Below are 25,957 nucleotides of genomic sequence, written 5' to 3' on the forward strand. Positions count from 1 at the left end.
TGTTAGGTGAGGAAAAGGGGGGGGGGGGGGGAGGGAGGAGGAGGTCCCATAATAGAGTGTTGATTTTACAAATTAACTGTGAATAGTATTTCTTTATTACCTATGTAACAATCTGTGTTAACTGTAGATTGTGAAGATGAACATTTAAAAATTAAAAACTGCTAGAATTTAGATGGCAAAATCGATGTGGTTCATCCATGGCTGCCAAAATATATTATTTGTAATCCTACTGTCAGCCAGTGTTTCTCCATTAGGACTTATGCTTCTTTTGGAGAATGCAGTTAGTCAATATTTTTTCTCTCTCTGTCATTCAATATTTGATCCTAGATCTAGCATCCTCATCTTGCAGTGAATTTCTGTGGGGGTATCCAGGCTGCATATGAGCACTTGACAAACAGCAGTGAATTTCTCTGAAACAATACCTGTGGGAAGCCAAATAACATTAGGCCAATTTTATCTTAAGACAGCCAAGTCTGAGAGAGCTTAAGAACAGTTTAGGGGTGACTGACAAGGAACATCCAGGATCTGATTTTTCAAAAATACCTTGAATTTTTAAGTATTCAGAGCACAGCTTCAGAGATGTCAGCTACAGCTTACAGCTATGAGCATGCAGCATTTCTGTAAATCAGATGCTGGATTTCTTTCTGTAAACATTTAAAAAAGAAAAATTATTCACTATTTTATAAGACCACTGTGGCAAGACCTAGTAAAGAGCATGGTTCCACGGGGCAACACTCAACAGCGCTATGACACCCTTCTGTTCACTGCCTCATTCCTTATGGGCATCTCAATATCAGCAACACGTAATGCTGGAGCACTGCAAGCTTTATACTCCTCCATACGCAGTACCAATTTCTTTGTGGAGCATGAGAAGATTAATGTGATTAAATTAGGAAGCCTAATCCTTAACATTTCTTAATATGAAATGTTTCAATTCTCCAACCTTAGTATAATATTTACATTTAGCAAGTTGGGTGTATTATTCAAATAACTCTATTGTATTTTATAGCTCCTGTCAGAATTACTGCTGATCTTCAGGAGAAAGTTGTGCTGATTTAGCCTTCTTGAGATTTTAAATGAGATTTTTCACAGCAGTGCAAAAAACATAGTGATTCATAGTTCAGCTGATAGCAAGCCTCACTGTGTCTTACACTGCTTGAGGTCATATTTAAATCCAAATAAACCACTCTTTTGATACATTCATAAAACATACCACATGAAAGTTAGGTAGTGGTAATATAGTAGGAATAATTAAAAAACCCCAACAACTCTGAAGTGAACTTGGCAGAAATATGGCAGAAAGTCTTGCGAGATATTTATGAAACTGATGTAAAAAGTAACTCCAGTAGGGTATAGTATCTGTCAGTGGAAAAAGCTTTCCCTAAAGGTACAGCAAAACCAGCAAGGCAGAAAAAGAATTTCTGAGATAACACGTGTGAGAGAGACTGTCATTTTGGTAAACAAGCATCATAGACCTGACTGTTCTAGCACAGTGAATGGAAATAAGTGAGCAAGATTTTCCACTTTAGATTACACTGAAAAAAGAACAGTGACAGTTCTGCAGGTAGATACATTGCACTGGAAGTAGGCCTATACTGAGAGTAACCAAAACTTGCTAATTGAACACCATTTAAATTTTTGAGCAAATTGGTAATTTCTCACCAGTAGGATGGCATTTTTGTCAGAGTAGTAGGTGCTGCAAGGATCTAGTCGCAGGAAGAGAGAAAGGGGGTAGAATTGGCTCCATGGTTTCGTAATGACTAAATAGAAAACTGGATAAAAAGGTTTAGGCACAGTGTATGTAAGTGCATTGGTACATTGCTGCTGCACACCAGCTGAGGCCATAGCCCACTGTTTCAAAGTAAAATGTTTTAGCAAACTGAATAAAGTTCATTTTTTCTTTTCTAAAAATCAGCAAGTGCTGATATACAGCCTGTGGAAAAAACAAACGATGATTTCCCCCTCCAAGATGTTGGTGGCTGCCTAAACATTATAGAGCTAACAAGCTGCACCAGCAGGTACCACATTTATAATCCATTCTGGCTGTTATTTTAAAGGGGTCTGAGAAAGCAGATTACCCAATTCCTCTGAATTTCACACAATGTATAACCCTTCATTTTATTAGGCTCTCAATATCCGTCATGCAGCTGAGGCATGGTGAGAATGGATAATATTTAGCACTGTGCTTCCTCAACCCTTGGTAACAGGGATTTGGCTTGTCATTCCCAGCTCTCCTCTGCTAATTATCTTCCATTCAGTATTACTGTGTTGAACCTGGGATTCAGCCTCCTTTTTATTTCTTGATATTCTTCTGTCTTGCCTCTGTCCGTGGGCAGGCTCTTGGCTTCTACTTGGAGGGCAAGCCCTTGGAGCAGGCCTCTCTGTTTTCACTGTATTTGTATGCCACAGAGCATGGAGGGATCCTGTCCTGATCTTGGGTTTGTCATGCCATCTCAGTGCAAGTAAGAGTTATGCCGTTGCAACTAGTTGTCCCTTGGAGAAGCTCACACGTGCACACTGGACTTAACCTGCAGCAGAGCTGCATATGCTGGCCCATGGGCATTTATGATACAGAGTGTCTGTGCCCTTCTGGGAAGGGATGGGAATGATGGCATGGGGCTGATCCCACCACCTCTCTGCAGCACAGACATCTCCTCAGTCTGGCCAAGGCTTGCTCTGACACTGTGTCCCAGCAGTGTAACGGGAAAAGAAGGTTGGGTTTGGATGTAGGACCGTGCTGCTGGGTGAAAGGCAATGCAGATGTAGTCATACTTTCTAAAACACTAACTTTTATTCTGTGTTTGCAGTCCTGTGTGTTATTTGTCCTGCTTTTGCCATCTGATGCAGAACATTAATATGAGATCTGATCTCCTTGGGAGTTTTCCTGTTAAATATTTTTAAATAAATTAATAACGTGTTGTGTACTTTCCTCCCTGGACACTCCCAGCAAGAGCAAGCTATCATCTACCTGGTATCTCTGCAGTGCAAGTTGGCTAAAGGCTGCCCACGTCGCCCGTTTTGTGGACTATGCAAAATGTTATTTTGCCAGTCTGGTTAAATCAATTGAGAGCATCCCATCCAAAGACTGTCACTGCTAATCCTGGGAGAGCTCGGCTGGCTCTTTGCAATGTGTTGAGGTTCCCTAAGCCATCCCTTGAGCCTGTTGAGCAATCATGTTATTTTCTTCAATGAAATGTTCAGGAAGAAATGTGTTCATGAATAAAAGCCTGACATTTCAACATCTGCATCTGGAAGGAAACGCAGCCTGGGTAGTCATCGTTTGGTTGTGAAAGGCACACTCATTATTCAAATCGTATGTGCTGTCCATGTTCAGAAGGGGCCCACTGGGCATGAGTCAAGGCCTGCTGGAACAAAGAGGAGTTTCTTTATTGACTCAGTGGGCTTTGGATTGGACCCTAAATTGAGAGGAGGAACTGTGACAGAATTACCATTCTCTGGAGAGTTTGGAAATGCTGCACAGTGGTTAGATTTTTGTGCTGCTAAAATGAAATTGCCACTGCTGAAGAAAGCTGAAAGGTTTGTGGAATGAAATCTTTAGGGAGAGTTGTCAGTCTTACAGATGTGGATAGGTGACTGCAGTATAAGTTAAACCTTCTTTTGCAGTCTTCTTAAGATGCACAGCATCTACTTGATGACAGCCAGACCCACAGGAGGAGTTACTAAAGAGAAAGAGAAGCTTGATATTCCTTAATGGTTTAATTTCTGGTGCAACCAAATCAAAACATTTGGGCGTTGAGGGGAGGTCCCCTCGCGAATTAACTATGAAGAATCTGTTTCCTGCCCATAGGAATTTTATGAGTACCACTACAGTTGGGAGCGAGGCATAAAATGTGTTTTATTTGGTCCCATTTACTCCATCACTACATTTTCAGGGAAAGGATGAACCTTCTGCATCTTCTTCACATTATTTGATTTGCACTGCCCTCAGCTGGTGCATTTGAGCTATGCCATCCCAGTCCTCGCAGTAAAGCACACCAGTCTCTGAAGGGAACTGAAGTCAAGCTATTGCAGTTAGGCTCCTGTGCCGGATCCTCCCAGCTGTGCTACCTCAGTATGTGTTCTGTGATACGCTCAGAACAGACAGATACCACAGCATATGAGAATCTCATCAATTCTCATGCATGGTTTCTTCACCTCGTGCATGCTGTGCTGTGTGAGCTTCGCGGAGCAGGTGAAGGCATTCACTGAAGATCGTGCAGGGATCCTGCAACGGAGAGGGAGTTTGAAATGACATCTCCCAAGCCCCAGGGCTGTGCCACAAGCATGGGAATATCTCTTCAGAGTAGTGTGTGATACTGTACTCATACACTGTGCACACTATACACATCACAACAGTCTTTTCTCGGTGCTCATACCTACCCCATGATTTCCAAACATTGAGCATCCAGCAGCTACGAAGGAAGAGCTTTTGTTTGTTTGGACAATAAGAACTTATCAATTCTGAGGATGGATGAATCCCTCGAGACAGTGTATTTGATTTGTGCTGTGACAAAAAGCACATGTAAATTGTAGTCTCCTTTAAGCAGTGCTACTCGCACATCTTTCTTGAATTTACTGCTGGTATTTGTAACTATTGCTTCAGCCAGTAATTATCTTCTGCTTAAAACTTTTCAGGAGAAGCAGAGATTGAGAGCGATGATGATGATGACTATGATGATGACTGTAAAAAGTCGTCGATGGATGAAGTAAGGGTGTAGATATATTTTATGGTGATGGGTCGGTTCCAGCAGCTGTGGGTTGGCTTGTGTTACTAGGAATGGGACTACCATCTAGTGGAGAAAGCGAGGCAGAGCACTGGGAAAACGCACCACCAACTTTCTGAAGTTGGTTATTAATCAGTTTGGAAGCACATCTTTGCTTTGTTTATTTATATTTTCATTTCCTGAAGAATAAGAATTAATAGCACCACAGCTGATCTGTTTTAGACAACTGCTTGTGGTGTATCTAGCATTGTTGGAAGAAAAACTTGAAATTGAAAACTTAGACCTATATTTATTATTTGTCCAACAGTACTGATAAATGTGTTCAGCACAATGCATGTGTAAAGGTAATGCAGTCCCTTCCCTAGGAGCCATGTGGGAAGAATGAATACAGAGGCAGTTTAATTAAACATTTAAATTTAATAGTAAATTTTCTTTTTTACTATGTGAAGCTCCCTGTGTGAGGCACTGACTTCCCTAAGCCAGGATCAGTGAAAGATGTCATGTTTGTTAGAAAATTGGGCTTTTGGTATTTGTGGCCTCTGATGGCCACCATGGATAGGTCAAAACTGCAGCATTTTCCCTTCTGTGTTGTAGGGTACTGCTGGAAGCGAGGCTATGGCCACAGAAGAGATGTCTAACCTGGTGAACTACATTCAGCCTGTGAAGTTTGAGTCTTTTGAAGTATCAAAAAGTAAGTAAGCTAAGCATGAGCAACATCTTATACTGGAAATTACCTAACAAGTATCTTGAAAAAAAGTTCTGGAGAAATGCTACTTGGCTTCCTCTCAGTTAGATACAGGCCCACGGACAGAAAATACTCCCTTGGTATCCAGCCAAATAAATCCATCTTTATTTTGAAACCTTCGTCAACAGTAAGCATGCTGCCATTTCACAAACATTTTTGAAAATGTTTCACTTGCATTGTCTTTGTTGTCCATGACTGCAGAGTAACAAGCAGTTTGAGAAAGGTGGTCATAAATGTTCCTTTGGATTGAGTAAGTGCTTTATAGTTTGCCTCTGCTACTTTTGTAGAGGCTTTGGTGTAAACAGAGTCTACCCTTCCCCATATGCAAATTCACTCATTCCTAGCTCTATGTATTGTATAGAAAAGGCCATAATTTCTTCCCCTTCTGGCTTTTACAGAAAATGGCTTGCTAGGAATGCACTCAGTGGCATCCTCAATAAACACTGCAGCATCTTTTCCTTTCTTGGTTCAGAACCCCCTACTGTTTGCCTGCCCTTTTTCCCTTTGTTTTGACAGGTTGTGATATGCTCTTGGAGCTTTTTAGTTAAAGAAATATATAGCATTTTAATCTATTATGGATTTTTGTGGAGGCCTTGGCAGAGGACAGGTATTTGGTGTCTAAGTCCATATCTGTATACAAGGTTTTGCATTTACTTGTCATGAATAATAAATATATAAGAAATTATCTACCCCTTCATTTATATGGGAGTATTTATACAGACATACACAGAAGCATTCACAAAATCATGCAGAGAGTTATGCTTGTTCCCTATAGTGATGTCCCTTTGGATGTTTATAATCTCTTCTAACTCTAATGAGAATTACAAGAACACAGTGGGAAGAAGATATTCCTTCTGGAAAGGAAGCCATGTGAATCCTAGCAGGACGAGTTGGTGCAGCTGTTATTAAATCGTGTTGTGTAGATTTCTTCTCTTCACATGCCTGTGCCTTTCTGGGTTTTGTCTTTTATAAAGAACTGCTAATGTCCAGATTCTTTATTCCAAGTCTTGATGTGACCTTTGATCAATCAATACTGTTTTGGTTTTGTTCACCTGACTTCATTTCTGTAAGTGTAGAGTTCCATACTTGTCTGTTATACAGTTTCATCATTTCAGTGTTATAACATTTTTTCCTAATTTAGCATTTTCTAATTCAGAATTTGTTTCGATTTGTGATTCTGGCCCCCGTGGTGATAACAGTACCTCACTAGGCTTCTGTCATTCACACATTATAGAAGTGCATTTTCTGGTCTTGCGTCCAACTTGCTAACAGAAATATTGAGCAGCACTGGATCTGTAACAGTCCCCTGATTGCCATCACTAGATATGCTCCCTCTCTTTGACAGCAAGTAGCTGTAACTGTATTTTTTCAAGATTTTTAGTCAGTTTTTCAACAATTTATTTGTCTGCTCCATAGTGACTTCCTTCTGATAAGATAGCACAGTGCAATGTACCACAAGAGAAAAGTGTGTCTCCTGCACAGTCTTTTCTTCAAAGGGCAGGTTTCTTGATCCTCTCCAGATTCTACAAGGAAATAATTGTCTTATTTTAATTAGGAGTTTGATTAAACCCTGGACATTTAGTAACCGAGTCATTTAACAGCTGCCAGTTCTGGTTTCCTACAAGTGCTCTACTTTAAGATAAGGCTGAGAAATACAGTATATTACTGCAAGATATTCTAGTACCTATATTCTAAATAGAATAAATCCACTATATATGTATGTTGTGAGTGCTATCCCATTAGCAAGGGGGAAGGCTGGAGTAAGAATAATCTCAGTGCCTTTATAAGGAGCTGAGATGGAGGTAAGCTGGCTGGACAGAGTCTGGAGAAAGAGAGGCTATTGCTTGTTGAAAAGGAAAAGGAGTGGTAAGAGAGCAGCCTCTAGGGAATGGCAGGTGTCCTTTGCCATTAGGAGACAACAGCTATGAATAATGGCAGTAGTGTGATGGCTGCTAATTAGAAATAGGCACCGCAATAAAGTCCGAGTCCCAGCTCTCCTACGGGAGGGAATCACTTTTGGAAGACTGTGCTCATCCTATAACTTTTCACCATACACTGCAAATAGTTCGTAGTTCACAGGCTGGCAGCACATTTTCCTCTCACATTGGCCCAATCTAGCTCCTCACTTCTTTGGATCCTCTGCTTCCTTTTTGGCTTCCTGTAAGGAAAGTGCCCACCTGTTTCTGTCCTGATTCTCTCTGCAAGACAAGTGCTTTTGTTCAGTTTTATCCCTCTCCTGTGGCTTCGCAGTTTGACTCCAGGGAGCTGGCCAGGCTGGCCTCCTGGCCATCCCTGTACTACTGCAGCACAATTACTTCTAAAACCGGATGAGGGCAAGCCTTTTCTCTACCTTATTGTTTGCTTTCAATAAAGTGCTGAGGCTAAAGAGTTCGTGTTGCAACACAGGCACTATTTTCCTCATTTTTAAAGAGACCAGTGCTGAGATATATGACGGATATGACTTTCCAGTGCTGTAGCCCCTTCTAGGCCACCTGCATAGCTGATTGTGATGAAATGGGAAGCTGCTATTTTGCAGCAATCCTTACCCTCTGTACAAAAGTGTAAAGGTAAAAATACTGAAGCTAGAAGGGTCTTGAGTTAGATTCTCTGCTATGGCATGTTGCACAGGTACGTTGAAAGACTCTGCACTCGTCAGGCAAAGTTGAGTAACAAATGAGACACAAATTAATGTGTATTCCCATTGAGTTACAAGCTTAGGAGGAGCTTTTCACCACTGTCAGAAAGTCTGACCAAATTAAAGAGGTCATAGAAGCTCCGTATCAGTCCAGGGTTAGGTCTGAAGACCTGCTGGGAGACAGGATTGTACCTTCAGGCTTGATTAGATAGCAATGTTTCCATGACTGTTTGAGACAGATGTGACCTTACTCTGACATACTGAAGATAATGGGAACTGCTGTAGGCAGAGCTAGCACACTGCTTCGTTTAATCTGATGTGGACATTAGTTATTATGGCTTCAAATTGGCTCAAAGCCCTTGCATCTGCCTGCAAAGACAATGTAGAGATCCAGCGGGGCCCTCTGTGTTCCCCACAGAAGCTGCTACAATACCTTCTTGTCTCACCTGTGAGCTTTGGGCTCTACCTCTCAAACATATCAACATGGTATTTTGCAAGCAAACGTGAGAGATCTCTGCCTGTGCACTGGATTTCTATTGCCTGCAGCTGGAAAGTGGCAATCTCTGGCAATACAAATGCCCTTAATTTGGGCAGTGCTAATGTGAGCTCAGACGAAGCTCTTGAGTATGTGCAGAGTGAGCTTACTGCTGTCAGCAAATGGTTGTGTATGTAATTTTTGTGAGATGAAGGTGAAACGAGCTGGTGAAATGAGCTGGGATAAAGGAGACTGAGACTAAGCTAGTTGTTTTGCAGCTCATGTATTGCATATGATTTCATTCTCTAATGTGTCACTGTTTTTATTTCCCCTCTAAACTTTCAGAACGCAACAAAAGTTTTGAAATGTCTTCCTTCGTGGAAACCAAAGGGCTCGAGCAACTTACGAAGTCTCCTGTGGAATTTGTGGAGTATCCTTGACTTTCAGAAAGCTGCTTTCTTAGCCTTTCTATATCTATCTGAGATGTGTTATAAGGCTTTATTGAAATTTCGAGACAGGAGCTGGGGAAATAAGGAACTCAAATGAAATTTGTATATTTGACTGTCTTCCTAGATGAATTAATTGGCCTGAGCTCTGATGAGCTAATTTAAAAGTTGGCATGAGTCCTTGCGCTGTGGGCTAGGACTAGAGGGAATAGGCATAAACTACATATTGAAGACCTGATACTTCGTATTCTCATTGTTAAATTTATCATCCTATATGAGGTGGTATGAGTTATGGTGAGCAAATTGTGGCTGACTTGGTTTTTTGCAACGTCATACGAGAAAGCTTGCTTTCCCATCATACCTCTAGTTCTAAGAGCACTGAACTGTTTTGTTGCCAAGCAATTTTTTTTTTTTTTATTTGGAGGGGTTTTTTTAATAACTTTTAAAGAAAAGTTAACAGCATTCTGTTTAGACCATTTGATGTCTCTCATCGTGCCTGCAGTTGAGAATGAATGGTCAAGATAAAACAGTGCCTTAAAGAAGATTAATGGAAAGCTATTTTCACAGATAACCTGCAGCATGTTCTCATCTCTGAGATTTGTAGACTGAAGTATAAGACATGCACAGTCATCATTTCTGTCCTGATGTAGAGGCCAACTCTAATGCTTACTGCAGAAGAGCGCTTTTTAACTGAGCACCTTTCCCCAAACCAGAGGAAGATTCACTGTTTACAGCTATTTGGCCTCTATAAATGCAATCTTAGGAAAATCCCAAATTAGTAACAGCAGTGATAAATGGAATTTTATGAATGCTGTCTTTTAGATGCGTGTGTCTATGCTATTCCCTTGCTTATTCTGAGTACTCTGTACAGGAACAGCACCTTTAATTACCCTGTATTTATCATATCTCCTACAAACTTGTGGATGTCTGAAAGCATTATGATTGCTTCCAATAAGAAGCCTACTGCCATTTTGTAAAGATCCCCTGCATTTAAATAATGCCATTGCACCTCTTCGCAAAGTGATTTTTGTCAAACATACTGTATCTTAACTACTCACCATTTAGATACAACAAAATGCAGCTAAGCCGAATTTACCCAAAGGGAACACGTGTAGATTCTTCAAACTACATGCCACAAGTCTTTTGGAATGCCGGCTGCCAAATGGTTGCTCTTAACTTCCAAACTGTAGGTAAGTTATGATGGTCTCTGGATTTTGTAGGCTATACCTTTGCACTTCTCTGATACCCTTTCTGATTCGTAGGTAAGAATGACTTTGTGCATCTAGTGATTAAATGGTACTACAGAGCTGGTAATTAACATTTTTAACGCAGTTTATTATTTTTTTTAAATTAGGAATATTCATAATTGCCATGCTACAGCTAGTATAATACACATACATAATGTCCTTCATATTGTCATCATTTGTAAGTGGTTACCATTGAGCAGCATTTCAGATCTGGCAGGGATGTTTTTCCCGTGTCTTCCAAAATGTCGGTATATCAAGAAATAAGGGACTTGGACAGCAGATTCCACTTCAAAAGTGAGTGTTTAAGAAACAAAGACATTTGGGCTCCTAGATGCACAAGTCACTTTTGAAATAGAATGTGTTGTCTTCTAAGTCAGTGTCTGTTCTGAGACATACAAATATTTCCATCTACTGCCTCTCAGGACATATCCTGACCACATGGTACCATCATCTCATTCCCTTTTTCCTTTCCAGTTGTGCCCATGTGTACAGCGCCTGTCCATAGAAAGCAAACGCTGCACAGACTGGGAGTCTGCAAAGTAATAAAAGCTTCTTTGGGCCAGTTTCAACCAAGTATCAGGCACCCAGTTTCTGATTTTAGAAGGGATTAGAAACATAAGTACTCTGCTGGGACAGGCACAACAGTACAACACTGAGGGACTCGAAACCTAAGTATCAAGGCTTCTTTTAAAATGTGAAAATGTTATCTATTGAGTAGTCCCTGAAAGATGTCTTACAGATATCTATTTCTTGTCAAAAGAATCCAAGAGAGTGGCTGTGATCCCATCCAGACCTTCTTCTAACAAGCAACAGTGTGCCATAAAGAACTGTTTATATTAAAGTTGGTTTGAAATTACAACAAATAGTATTATTTTATAGCTTTTTAAAAATTGTTAGCTAACCAGAACATTATTCTTATCGATATTTTTTAACACCTAGATCTGTCTATGCAAATAAACATGGGAATGTATGAGTACAATGGCAAAAGCGGATACAGGTTAAAGCCAGAATTCATGAGAAGACCAGACAAACACTTTGATCCATTTACTGAAAGTATAGTGGATGGAATAGTAGCTAACACCTTGTCTGTCAAGGTACGTATGCAACTGGTGAAAATGCTCTCCTGAAAATGTCAGAGCATAGGTCCGTTTCTGTTGTGCAGTGACCTAGCGACTGACCGTACTAAATCAAGAAAATGAAATGCATTTCATTTCATGGAGTGGCATTCAGTTTTTAGACTGCAGAGGACCTTCTGCCTCACATTCAATATTGTGGGATAAATAAATATATTTTTATTGTATATGTTCTTTTCCATGGAAGCAATTGGGAAATAAAGGGATTTAAGAGTAGTTTGGCTGTGTTTTTAGTAACAAAGAGCTGACTTTAAAACACACTGTTATGAATTGGTAGGTTGCACTGGAATAGCTAGAACAGTACACTGTTTAGTATAAATAAATTTTATGGTTCCCTATAAGTTCTGCAGCAGAACTGTGGAACCATAAATGTCAGCTGCAATTCATTGCCAACTTGCTTTTCTTCACTCCTTTTTAAGGACCTCTAATGCAGTTCAAGCACCACCAGGAATCTGCAAATTGAAAACTACTTGTATGAATGTTTAGAGGGATAGATTGCATTGGCTATGACAGGATCACAAATTTATACTTGATATATGTCTAGTTATAAAAACAAACTTTCTGAAATCCTGTTATTCCTTTAATTGACTTGTCCATTAGAACAACGTCCGTATTATAGAATCCACCTGCAAAATACTCTCCTGTTTTCATTGAGAAAGAACAAGTATTTCCTCTCAGGCTGCATACACAAGCATAGCAAAGCAGTGCTGGGAGGGATATGAATAAAGTAATAATCTGATGACATGTACGGTAAAAAAGATGTTGTGGGAGTGACCTTTTGTGGTGACCTGTAATCATGGAAGCTTTCAGTTCCTCCTTTGGGCTTAGAGGCATTTTCTTCTGCAATTTTACTAAATGGAGTTGGAAGTCATTCAATAGCTCTTAGGAGATGTGCATCATTTCCAACAGGAGTGAGCATCAGGAGCCATGAGACAGCTGTTAGAGGCTGCTGGTGAGGCCTCTGCGGGGTATGTCAGAGCCCGTACACGATACAGCTGAGAACGGATTAAGACTTGCTTTAGGCAAACCTGAATTTGTTAAGGTGCAGTGACACCCCTATGTATTCCTGTGCCTCTTCCATTTTCTAGAGTAATTGCAGTAATCTTTAACTTTTTAAGGCTGAGAGTTGTGTTTCCTGTTACAAATAAGAACTAGCTATTTCATAGTCATCCTTTTTTCGTAGTGAAACTCCTCATCCTCCCTGAAGAGCCTTTATTGGAATACCAACGGTTTAGCTTGTTTTCTCCCTCACAGTTAAAAGCACATGTAGTTTCTCTGCTGCTTATACCTCTTTTCTTCCTGCATTTTTTGAACCTGTTGTTGAAACTGGATAGAAATGTGAGTTCTCAAAGATACTTTATTGCAGAAAGAGGCAGCCAGATTGAGGAATGAGAGTCAGACAAGTATTCCTGCTGAGGGAAGGGTAGCTGCATGATCTCAACCACATTATCACTCACAGGGGAATTCAGGGCCACAGGGTCACAGGAAATAAGGCCTCATAAGTTGTTTTTCTGTGTCAGCAATATTAAACAGTGAAGTTTTTTGTTTATTGTGGTTTTGGTTTTATTTCAAATGCGTACTATCTGATCATTAATGAACTATCCATCTGCATTTCGGTCACTCATTTCCTAATCCACCAAAGCGGTTTCTAGTGATCCTCCTTTGCTTTGGTTTTAGATAATTTCAGGTCAGTTTCTTTCCGATAAAAAAGTTGGTACCTACGTAGAAGTGGACATGTTTGGCCTGCCTGTGGATACAAGAAGAAAAGCTTTGAAGACCAAGACGTCTCAAGGCAATGCAGTTAATCCTGTCTGGGAAGACGAAACCATAGTGTTTAAGAAGGTCAGTGTAACACTTGCTTCCCAAACGTGCGTTGTGCTCGCTGTACCAACGTGCGGTAGGGTAACTCTGTTGTTTACTGAAACCTTGCATTTGTTAGAAAGAAGAAAAAGAGATTCTCAGTAGTTATTTCTTGAACTGTTTATTGTTAACCACTTCGGTGTAATTTTCCTACTCTAGTCATATGAGCTCCTACTAAAATAAATGAGTTTAAAGCCACTTTGGTTGTTTTGCTGACACAGCTGGAAGCAGCAGACATGTCAATAGACTCATCTGCATGGGAGCTGCAGTGCCATACTGTGAGGGAGCACGCGCAGATGCCAGCAGCAGTGTAGCTGAATTACCACGGCGTTTTGCCTTGGCTGGAGAGCCCCCCTGTTCAGCCTGCGAGCAAGATGATGTGAGCACAGCTATAACAATCTGGCCGTCCGAGCGAGCGCATTGAAAGCAATCTGTTATCTCTGCTTAGCGCTAGATTGTGCTGTGGCAATACAGCCTAGGTGATGAAACCACATCAATCCCATCCGCTTGAAATGAGGCATAGGCTCCTTACTCACTCATGTAGTTTGAACAATATTACTCAGACACAATTGTCTAAACTTTGAGGGAGCAGAAAATACTGAGCATGCTTTAGGATTGTCTAATGTGAATGTCTTAGTGTGCTTTGCAATATACTTGCAACCAGTTTTTTTAACAGAATCTCTGGGTTTTGCTTGTTGGGCATTGTGGTTAAGTGGATCCTGAGTCCAGGTGTTTGTAAAACAGTTTCCTTCATATTTCTCTCAGCAAATGTAGTTCACAGAGATGTTTATACAATTGGTACTTGCAGCCCTGCTTTCCAGAGAGACAGCCCTTTTCCCTGAATATTTGGCCTTCTGAATGACTTTCCTTTGGCAGCCTGCCAGAACTGAAGTTTGGAAACATCACTAGCATTTTTCTTCTGTAATGAACTTCTAATTAGTTTACTTCATTTCTCTATTTAGTTAACGATCGTGCCTGACTGCCTCTGTGCTCAGGGAAGCACAGATTAGTATTTTTAGTAACGTTGAAAATAAATTAGAGAAACTCTTCATCTTGGATTGTTGCTTTTTTTTTTTTTCTTTCATTGTCTAGATATATTTTAGTATATGTTCTGAAAAAATGCATATCTGTGCCTAGGTTAAAAATGTGTGTGTTTGTAAAATATTTGCATTAAGTAAGAAAATGACATTAATTATGCTATACATTTTTTTAAAGTAATATTAAAGATTCCTATCTTAGTCTTTTTTTCTTTTTTCACTGTTTGACCTTCTTTATTATGTAGTGCCAAGAAACCATCCAATGCTAGTAAACATCCTGCCTGATTAAACCTCTTTAGCCCAGCCAGTGAGTATGCTGCAGCACTGGAAAATTCTACTAGAGCTGACATGCTTCATGTAATTCATACATTCACACTCTGCAAAACAGGTTGAGTTGCTTCTTGAGGTTTCAACACTAATACGCCTATCAGTGACTTTTCTTAGATGTAAGTAGTCCCATTGGCACAAACACAAATGAAAAAAAACATGTAGGGCGGTGAGTAATAAGCAGAAAACAGAGCAGCGTTCAAATGGGATAGGAGTTGAGCTGCTTTAGTCCCTTGTATCATATTGAAAATGTTGGGTCATAGTATGTTGCTGGGTTCAACATACTCTGCACGTCCCACCTCAAGTTTATTGATGGAAAAATGTTTCTATGAGTGGTATTTTGACACACAGGTGAATACACCCTTACCACTTATATAGTAAGACCTTCCTATGGATGTGTCAATGTATCTGCTAGACTGGGCTTTCTGTCTGCTATACAGACGGCGTCTGGAAAGAGCTGTTTCATTCAGAGCAAAAAGTTAATAATGCATCAATATTGCCTTCTAGGTCGTTTTACCTACCCTGGCATGTTTGAGGCTAGCAGTGTATGAAGAAGGAGGGAAATTCATTGGTCATCGAATATTGCCAGTCTCAGCAATTCGACCAGGTAAACTTTTTTCCCCATTGAGATGGACGTTGTGTAGTGAAAAGAAGCAGCAAGCCAGAAAACCGATGCTGTAAATCAGCAGCCACTCTGCAGATTTTTAGCAACTGGGGATTTGAATATCTCAAGTTTGAAAAGGAAAATACTATATTTCACCAGAAATTTAAATTTGTAATGAACCAGAAAAAAGAATAGAATAAGCTTCAGAGGCACTCACTCTTCTCTAGTAGATCAACTGCGTGTTTATGGTTTTATGCTAAAATGTGCAATTGTACACTTTTAAGAGGAAAGAGGGCAGCAACAGCCAATTTTGATGTCATCTGTGTAAGAATGGGAGATGTCTGGGAATGAAAGCAAAATTTGTTTCTCTAATGTAATTTTTACATGCATACAAGGACTGACCTATATGAAAGCCATTGTTCTTTCTGCAGAACCTTTAAATCAACTCAAAATGACTTTCATCTTTATTGCTGAAAATTAAAAAAAAAAAAATATCATTACTGGTCTGTTCCAAATCATATAATTATTTCTATTATAATTAGTGGCCACTTAAATGAAAAAAGGTGTTGTGCAACAATTCAGCCCTTACTTTCCAGGCCAGAGACTTGTTAGAGATCACGTTTCAGAAAGATGAAGTGACATTGGCATTTTTGAGCAGGAGAAGCGTTAGACTTCAGTGCCAGCTTTTCCAGTGAGGGGAGGGAAGGACACTAAATTAGGACAAGCATATGGGCTATAAACATGCTCCCAGCTTCAATCATACTGGAAAAGGAAGAATGTTTGTATCTACCCTGTACCTTATCTAGCCCGTCCCAGCAGTAGCACAAAACTCGCATGTCCCTGTATCTGACAGTTGTAGTCCATATTGTTCCTGGAGATCTGATCTCAGGTGATCTTGTTGCAGGTGATGTCAGGGCTCTTCTTAGAAGAGCTCCAAGAGTTTTTGTCTTAGCTGGTGTGGGTCATCGCATGGCCTCACTGCAAGTGCAAACGGGCTAGCCATGGGAGGTGGCTGCTGGGCATGTCACTGCTCCAGGATTTCCTCACCAGTTGTCACTTCTCTTTCCCTTCTCTCTGTCCTGCACTTGGTGTTCTGCTGTACCAGCTCTACCAATCTAAACCTTTTTTTATGAGTCAACTCAGTTTATCAATGCAGCAGAAAGCTCTGCACTGTTTTCTGCTGGCTTAATGGATATAATTGCCTTGTGGAGGATCTGCTGAGCTCCAGAGGAAGATGGGTCATTGGAGAGGAGAACAGTGAATGTGAAGGATTTCCCTGTTTCGGTGAAATTGAACTCTTACCGTGGGTGATCCCCTTTCTTGGCACTCACCCCTCACGCAGCAGCCCACATTCAGTAGACCACTGAATCATGTACCTGCTTTTGAGTTTGTGCTTTTTGGAACAAAGACTGCTATGTTAGAATACAAGGACTTTCAAGAGCTTTTACCCACAGGCCTATATTCTGTCCTTTTGACTCCAGTGATCATAAGTTTACAGCATGTGATGGAGAACAACATGTTGATTTTAGTTTGTGTACGTGCTGAAGATTTGCTGGAGCTTTGAGAGAACTGAGAAACCTTTGTAATATGCAATTTCTCTCTTTTCTGAGACAGTATTGAAAACTATATCATACTGTCACAAAAATCCACAGAATTACCATTATTCCCAAAGCAAGGATTTAACCTTGAGGATTAACTCCAGAGGGAGTTGTTCACATCACACAAGTAGGGGTCCCCCCAGATATGTGCATCGTGCTGGTGACTTGTGTCTTGACACTACCTTTAAGTTCAGCTGCATAGTCATGCCTTAGCAGTACATCAGCCATGGTGCAAGAGGTACCAGTTTGTGAGGCAGAGGATGCAGCTTTTCAGCACTGCAACACTATAAGAGTTTGTGGGGTCGGGAAATCGTTTTCTCCCATTCCTACCTGTGCACTTCTGTCACTGTCTTTAAACTGGCATTAATATGTCTGACCTTATGGTGAGGCATTTTGGGGAGCTAAATTGAGGGAATACTCTTTGAAGTTTCTGAAGGTTGCTTTTTGCAGAGTTTAGCTTGCTGAGGTGCCTGTCTACAAAATCAGAGAAGTGTCAGTGAACAAAAGAGCAGGAGATGGTGGGAGGTGGCTGGGAGACGGGGTTTGGGGCTCCCCCATCTCTGGTGTCTCACTGTTAACTGGGCTGAGCTGCACTGTAATGTGTGCCCTCACTCTTACAAGACAGCCAGCTTTCAAAATGGTCTGAAAGTACTCTTTTTTTTCAGATATATTTTTAAGATTAGTCACATGATAGGACACACGCACTTTGTAGATATAGTGCTACATTGTCTTTTTTTCAAATGGATACAGTGTAGTGGATGGACTATTACATCTCAGCGTTACTGTCTGTTCAGATTCCTGAGTATTACAAGGGTCACTTTTGAACATTAAATAAGAGCTCTGAAACAAACAAACAACAAAAAAATAAAAACAGCCAAAGGGAATAAGATAGAATGGATCAAAAAATTATGTAAATGACAATTTTTAGCATTATTCACAGATAAAGGGAAAAGGCTGTTTTAAACTTCAGTGTCATGTGCCTTTCTAACAGTCCCTTGTTTATATACTTTTCTCTGAAACCTCCAGGTAAATCTTTCCCTAGCAGAAGTCCCTAGAGTCGCTGGCTCAGTTGGAGCCACACTATAAATAACAAATGATAACACAATTACATTGGAAGTGCCCGTGGAAGAGTTTATGTTCTGTGAACTGATTGTTTCTTACTCTGCAGGCTATCACTACATCTGTTTGAGGAATGAGAGGAACCAACCTTTGACACTGCCAGCTCTCTTTGTATACATAGAGGTCAAAGACTATGTACCTGATACTTATGCAGGTAATTCTGTGACATTTCCTACTGGGGAATATGAAGGTTAATTGAAATACAAAATGAATGTGTGTATATGAATTGCCGTATTGAGATAACAGTCCTGTGAACAAACGTCTGCATCTGATGGATCATTATGTCTCATCACCCATACGAAGTGGCCTGATTTACAGCAGCCTGCCTGAGATTTAGGATTAGGGCCAATTCTTTTATTTTCAGCAGACCTTCACTGAATTTCACTGAATTTCACTGAATTTCTAGAGTTGGAAGGGACCATAGAGATCATCTAGTCCAACTCCCCTGCTGAAGCAGGATTGCCTAGAGCTAGAGCATGTTACTCAGGACTACATCCAGGCGGGTTTTGAAAATCTCCAAAGAAGGGGACTCCACAACCTCCCTGGGCAGCCTGTTCCAGGGTTCCGTCACCCTCACCGTGAAGAAGTTTCTCCTCATATTTGAGTGGAACCTCTTATGTTCCAACTTGTGCCCGTTGCCCCTCGTCCTCTCGGTGGGAACCACTGAAAAGAGTCTGGCTCCCTCCTCCTTCAACCCTCCCTTGAGATACTTGTAGGCGTTGATAAGGTCTCCCCTCAGCCTTCTCTTCTCCAGACTAAAGAGTCCCAGCTCTCTCAGTCTCTCCTCATAAGGGAGATGCTCCAATCCCTGAATCATCTTTGTAGCCCTACGCTGGACTCTTTCTAGTAGTTCCCTGTCCCTCTTGAACTGGGGAGCCCAGAACTGGACACAGTACTCCAGTTGTGGCCTCACCAGTGCAGAGTAGAGGGGCAGAATGACTTCCCTTGACCTGCTGGCTACACTCTTCCCTATACAACCCAAGATACCATTGGCCTTCCTGGCCGCAAGAGCACACTGTTTACTCATTGCCATTTTACTGTCCACCAGGACCCCTAGATCTTTCTCTTCAGTAGTTGCCTCTAGCGGGTCCACCCCTAACCTGTATTGGTGCCTGACATTCTTCTTCCCCAGGTGCAGGACCCTACACTTTTCCCTGTTGAACCTCATGAGGTTCTTCTTTGCCCAGCTCTCCAGCCTGTCCAAGTCTCGCTGGATGGCAGCACAGCCCTCCGGGGTGTCAGCCACTCCTCCCAGTTTGGTATCATCAGCAAACTTGCTGAGGATACACTCTGTCCCCTCGTCCAGGTCACTGATGAATATATTAAACAGCACAGGTCCGAGTATTGACCCCTGGGGGACTCCACTGGTTACAGGCTTCCAACTTGAACCTGCTCCATTAATAATTACCCTTTGGGTCCTGTCACACAGCCAGTTCTCAATCCACCTCACTGTCCCCTCATCCAGCCCCTTGTATGACTTATATGACTAAGGAGGAAATACCCCAGACATTTGCCACTGAAACACACATGAAACTTTGCTTACATGATACAGTAGTATGTAATTGTTTCCTGAGCAGAGGAAAGTACTGTGCTTAATGTAGAACATTGTATTTTGGAATCAGCTCTAAAGGAGGACAGGTTTAAAGACCATACTGTGCATCCTCAGTGAAAAATAGTATTCTGTATGGTTATTTTGATTTTTTTTAAAAACAGGATATTTACTTTTACTCCTTTGTTTCTCATGTGAAGCAGGATCCTAGTTGACTGATGCTGTAAGCTTTGAAAATCCATCATAAAATTCTGTGCAGAAAATGCACATCCTCGAGACCCAAGCACAAACTCACAGAGGCTTCATGTTAGAGTAATTGTGCATGATGGTGTACTCCCCTCCACTGTTGTTTCTAGGACCTGTTTCTGTCAGCAGCAGATCTGTATGAAAAATACAGTCTCTTTCTTAAAACCTGAGGAGCCCTGGAACCATAACGTAAAGGGTTTGAAACTGAAGTATTTACATTATTTCTAGATGTGATTGAGGCCTTATCCAATCCGATCAGATATGTGAACTTGATGGAGCAGAGAGCTAAGCAACTGGCTGCACTGACTCTGGAAGATGAAGAAGAGGTAAAGAAAGAGGTAAGGGAGGATTCAGAGTCTCTGGAAATTATATTATAGTATTTAAAAGCACCTACTTTGCATAGAAAGCCAAATATTGAAAGTATCTAGGAATTGTATGTGTTAGTTACTTGAACACAACTCACCTAGAATGAGACCGGGGCACGTTACAGCTGAGAAGCTGTTCAGCTTTGGTTTCTGATAAATTCTATGCACATTCAAACGTTCAGTCTCTTCGTTCCAGACATTGTCATTGGGATGTCTTCTAGCGGTGTTTGAAAATATCAACCTTGTATTTTAAAGATTACTTCTGTCAGATGTTAGGGACATCATGTGAATCAAAAGGCATTCAGTACAGGTCTCTAGTGAAGATGGAGAAATGCTCTGTAATTCTAAACTGCCCTCAGCTCTGGTGCCTGTCTTCTTCAATTCTCAGATGTGCAAAGCCTCATTGAACTAGATTTTGTAGCCAAGAATACATTCCCAAAGCAGACCAGATGAGTGAAAGTCATTACAATTCAGTAGCCAACAATTTACTCTTTGTGCAGTGTCACAAGTTCGGCTGAATGAGGACACTGTGAAATGCTCAATAGTATCTTAGACATTTATCTAGGACGCTCTACACATGAGATTCTATTTTAATACCAAAGGTTTTTTTTAACATAATCCTTTAAATACCTTAGAGGTCATTTTTACTTTTGAAAAAGTACAGATTTTCCTGTATAGGTCTATTTGATAGAAAAATTCTGTAACAGGGTGTCTTGTAAAGCAAATAGGAAGAAGGAAAGATGAATTGTAGTGCTCAGGTAGTGCTACCATATGTCAAGGAGCTTGAAAGCTTATAGGATAAAGGAGTTTGTTTTGGAGTAGCAGAGAAACGTTTTTTAAAAGAAAAGAAATTATTGTAGTGGTGTATTTACTAAAAATGTGTAACCGTTCAGTTAGATGCAGTATCAAGGGACAGGTACAAAATTGCTGCTTGAAGTGGCAACCTAATATAACCTTGATACATTATTTTTAAAAATGCCTGTTCCAGGTAAGATATTTGGCAGCTGGGCTGGCTTGGAAATCTTGAAATCTTGAATTGCCTGATTGTGTTATGGGATGATAACATATTTTCTTCATCAGTCAGCCAGGCTGACTGTTTTGTTTGCTTACATTTGCCCACAAGAATCACATCAGTTAATAATTGCAAGTACGTTCACAGGCAACAAAGCTAAATAAACCCAAGTGTGTTTGCCAGAAAGGGATGCATAAGTGCACCTGGATTCAATTTTCCTATGTAAAGTTTCAAATTTACACACTATAAATGTTTGTGTGCAAAGCTGTGCTGTCTCCTAGCACAGATTCCACATCCTCACAGCTCTTTCCCTCGCCTCACATGCATTTATTTATCTGAGTCGGGTTCTTGCAGCTGTCGCAGGAAAACTGAGAGGTTTCTCTTTGCTACCTACAAGTTTAAACTGCATTTCTATGAGAGGTTCCCCAGGCTTCTTGCAAAACAGTAGTCAAATAAGCTACCTAATGGTGAGTCATTTTGAAGAAATAAATTAGTCTTTCTGTAGGCTTCAAATGACACTGCTTGTTAATTGTCAGTGCAGTAATATAAACGAAGAATGCTGCAAAACTGAAAAGACTTACACCATCTTTTCTGTATTTATTTGCAATGTTCCTGTCATGAGCATAACATGAATTGCTACTTTTAGCTTTCTGGTCAGTTCTTGCCTTAGAACAGCTATTTTTGCAAAATGGAAGCATTGCAATACCTGCAGGGTGATTTTTGCACCTTTAACTGTATTTATCTGAATACATAGTTAATCTTTATGAGTGTACAGGTAGTTAAGGTAGCCTTCTCTTCCCCTGCCTGCTGTCCTTTACAGACAGGAGGAATAAGCTAAAGAAATTTGCAGCAGGGAGTTTCTTGGGATGAATTAATCCCAGCCTAAAGTAAATTAATATAACCCGTTTGTACATTTTCATCCACCCAGTCACAGGAGCAGAACTGTGTAATGGTCTAGGAAACGTGAGCCAGAGTAAAATGCATTTTGGCTGTGCCTGCTGGTATAACATCCCTGGGTACAACGTTAATTCCCACTGCAGAGCCAGGGAGTCAGGATGCTGGCTTGTTAATGTGTCTGACATGGAAACAGCAGAGTGTCTGACCTGTTGTTTCTACCCAGAAAACAGTGTTGAAATAGAAACCAATTTTTTGCATGCCTGGACATAAATCAAATGTGTGTAATCGCTCCAGTTGGCTTCTTTGGCTGAATAACATTATTTTGATAGGGAAAGTAAACAAAAAGATCTTAGGAAAGCAGCTGCCCTTAGCATATGTGATACCATCATTTAAAATGAAAATTCAGGCATAATTTTGCAATTGTAATGATCACACCAAGTAACAGTAGTGGAAATTAAGTTGATCTGGCACTTACAGGGAGACCTTGCTTACATTGGCTTATACTTTGCCAAGGAGGATAGAGGCAAGCTGATTTAAGAACTGCCCACCTAGTGTAACGGTGCAGCACGGAGGAGATCTCCCAACCCCAGTACATTGCATCTCCTTTTCTCTGTAGAAATAAAAATAGACCATACAGATATATACCTATAGGGGTGTGTATCTTTCTACTTAGTAAATATACTGTCTCGCAAAAGACATGGCAACACGTGAAATATAAGCCATTTTCTGTGAGTATTAAAACTATGAATTATAAGGCTGGATTACATCATGCTTTCAAAAGAGCCTAAAATACTCTCCACTAAGGGAAAATCATGTTTATTTTAGCATTTTATGTGATTAATTACAAGAAGAGAAAGTGCTTTTTAAAGAGATTAGACTGCTTGATGCAGTGAAAATTACTCTTTATTCACTTCCTGATCCTGTCTCACATTTCTCATTTAGTTTCTGAAACAGATGTTTTATGTCCAAAACTGACAGGCTATATTAATAGTTTCTCAGCAAGTTGCGATGCAGCATTTCTGGCCACAAACAAACCTAGTCCCAAAACCCTAAGATAATGGGGTACATACCTTCCTATGTAGAGATTAAGGGGCACAGACTTCCTAGAAGTTAGGAATTGTAGCTCTATCTGTATCTCTATAGAAATTTTTTTTTTTCATTAAACTAATGAATTGCATTCTGCAAGGACTCTATTTTACAGAGAATTGAGGTGGTTACAATATCTGTATATTTGTCGTAGCTACAGCTTTTGCCAGTCACATTGTTCTACTATCATAAATATTAGCTAGATCATGTTTTTCCATGTATTATTGCAGTCATTCCTGCTTGATATAAATGAATTTGTTGGCATTGGTTTTCAATTGCATTATGTTTCTGACTACAGTATCTCTCTCCTATAATTTTGTGGAAACAGACTGTTGAGACAGAAATCCTTTTGCAATATACAGCATGTTGTCAGGGCCATGATGAAGGAAATCAGCAGCAGCAGCAGCACAAAACAGTTAGATCAAAATGTATTTTGCCTCTATTGATGCAGTGCAGGCTGATATTTTGCAAGCGTGGAGTAATCAAAGGGAAAAAAACAACAACTGTGGTATCCTGCCTCTGCATGTAATGTGATTACCATCAGAATGAAATGGAAGCAGCTGAAGGAACAAATCCAAAACTACCCTGAGACACCATGGCAACTGGCCCCTCGCAGGGACAGCAGGAAGGGGGGACTGGCCATTTCAAAATAAAAATTGCTATGAATGACCTTCCATTTGCTGAGTGCTTGCTTAAAACCTGATGGTCACGAGGAAAATTACAAGATGTTCAGTGCATAGTACAATGTATGCTGTAAGCCTGAGCCTTTGGGAAACTGGAGAGAAAGAAAAGAGTGTGGAAAATGCTTAAATATTTGGATACCACAGATGTATTTATCCAGCAGGATGGAGGTACTGTTTACATATTATCCTTGGAGTGTAATTACAAGAATGTAAGATCTTGGGAATCAGAAGTATGTCTCTGTTCTGTAAGAATGGTGAATAATGATAGTGCTGTGTGTATCTATGAAATTTAAAAGTAATTTTGTGTACACATTTTGTTCACAGCAGGAATTGGAATAGCAGTTTCATGCCAGCTTCTCCATTATTTCTAGATAGGTTTTATGGCAGAGAACAATGCTTTTCAATAAAACACAGATTTCACATCTGGTGTAGCTAATATATACTGTACTGAAAAATGTCCCTGATGAGTTATATCCGCTTAGAATAAAAGTACTTTTTCATAATAATGCATGCTCTGTTTCTTCTTTAAATTTGCCTGCAAAAATGAACCCCTGGATTACTATGGTTCTTAAGGATACCTTTTTTAATTTTCTTTTAGAATTATTTATATACATTTATAAATTTGTAGAATTTTTCATTTGAAAAAAGAGGCTAAAGTAGACCTGCGAATAAGTCATTTTAAGTCCGTTAATTGAGAAGAGTAATGTAAATCACTATGTATTTTCAGGTTGACCATGGAGATGCACCATCGGAAGCCAACAATGAACCAAGGCCAACACCAGCAGAAAATGGAGTAAATTGCACTGCCTCTCTTACACCGAAACCAGCAACTCAGGTTGTCCATAGCCAACCAACACCAGGTAAGAAAAAACAAAGCAAAACAAAGAAACTCTCATGTTTTCAAAACAAATATGGATAATAATTTTTTGCATGCTTGGCATTTAAAAAACAAAGTGGGGGGTTGTGTTTGGTTGATTGGTTTGTCTTTACAAAGTAGGTAGAAATTTTCCCATTACTTTAGTATGCTGTTAGGGCCAGTCTTCTTCAAATATACAAATATCTTATGTTTAAGAGTTGCTTTTGGAGCAGAACTGAAGGTCCTTGCAAGCAAGAAAATCTGCTGGTTTTTTTTTTTTTTTTTTTGCTGTTGTTGCAAGTGCAGGAATCTCTTTAAATAGTTTTTACAAATATGCCTAATTAATACATGTAGTTACTGTAGTGATTATGTAGTTAATACATCTTATTTCACACACAAAGTGCAGTATTTGATACTTTATAGGCTTGATCTAACTGACTTCTAAGGAGCCGGATTCATCTTGTGTACAGAAATTTTGCACTGACATCATAGTATAGAGCAGTTGTAATAACCATCAGCCTAATACCACTTTCATGACTCATATGAGTGGTATCCTTCTCATAAATAAACCAACAAAGCTCAGGTGGGTTTTTGGAAGGTTACCTTTTCATATTGGTTCACAGGGTCAGTGTTATTTTCCATGTTGCTACTCTTATACTCAAGAGATGTGTTTTCTCAAATGACTGATAAATGCCCATGTCAGAATATGTCCTGTGTCACCTGCCATGTTTTAATGTGCAATCAAGCAGCACAATAAGGGCTGTTGCTTTGAAACAATTAAATTCAGCCATCTCTTTTACCTCTAGGTTCGGTGAAAGCGCCTGCAAAGACAGAAGATCTTATTCAGAGTGTCCTCACAGGTAATAAATATACAGTTTACACTGCATGAACAATACACTTCTTTTGTCAAGAGAAACATACATTTTATGAAATAGGTGATTTGGCTTAGACATTTCTTTGAGTGATTAGGACTTCAATAACTCACAGAAAATGCACATACCATGTTTTCTTCTTCAGCTTTAAGATTATTAAATGTTTGACCACGGGTTTCCTGAGATCAGTATTGGGTGCCAACAGGGAATTTTTTTTAAATATCCTGTTGTTGTAGTTTCACAAGCACAGTGTTACCATCTAATGCAGTTATTATGACAACAGAAGCTAAATGTGCTCTGAATATTGTGAATAGTAGTGAAACCATTTTATCTTCATTAGCCTTGTAGTGTTCCCATTGGCCCCACAAAACTGAAATTACCATTTCATTGAGCAACGTGGCCTGTCAGGTAGATAGTATCCTGCTGTTTTATTGGGAGTCA

The 25,957-nt window shown here is 40.0% G+C and overlaps 1 protein-coding gene across 4 annotated transcripts in view; it reads left to right on the forward strand.

The window, feature by feature from the left end:
* Positions 1-25,957, forward strand: part of PLCB1 (phospholipase C beta 1) — a 289,951-nt gene that overhangs the window by 195,599 nt on the left and 68,395 nt on the right. For all 4 annotated transcript variants that reach the window (XM_014966416.1, XM_014966418.1, XM_014966417.1 and 1 more), the window contains exons 13-23: positions 4,636-4,706; positions 5,319-5,415; positions 8,925-9,009; positions 10,091-10,215; positions 11,212-11,366; positions 13,083-13,247; positions 15,137-15,236; positions 18,000-18,104; positions 19,974-20,083; positions 24,516-24,648; positions 25,451-25,504. In XM_014966416.1, coding sequence (XP_014821902.1) covers positions 4,636-4,706; positions 5,319-5,415; positions 8,925-9,009; positions 10,091-10,215; positions 11,212-11,366; positions 13,083-13,247; positions 15,137-15,236; positions 18,000-18,104; positions 19,974-20,083; positions 24,516-24,648; positions 25,451-25,504 — 1,200 coding nt within the window. The remainder of the gene's footprint in view (positions 1-4,635; positions 4,707-5,318; positions 5,416-8,924; positions 9,010-10,090; positions 10,216-11,211; positions 11,367-13,082; positions 13,248-15,136; positions 15,237-17,999; positions 18,105-19,973; positions 20,084-24,515; positions 24,649-25,450; positions 25,505-25,957) is intronic.

The sequence above is a fragment of the Calidris pugnax genome, unplaced genomic scaffold (assembly GCF_001431845.1).
Source record: "Calidris pugnax isolate Ruff unplaced genomic scaffold, ASM143184v1 scaffold31, whole genome shotgun sequence".
In the NCBI taxonomy this organism is placed as follows: Eukaryota; Metazoa; Chordata; class Aves; order Charadriiformes; family Scolopacidae; genus Calidris; species Calidris pugnax.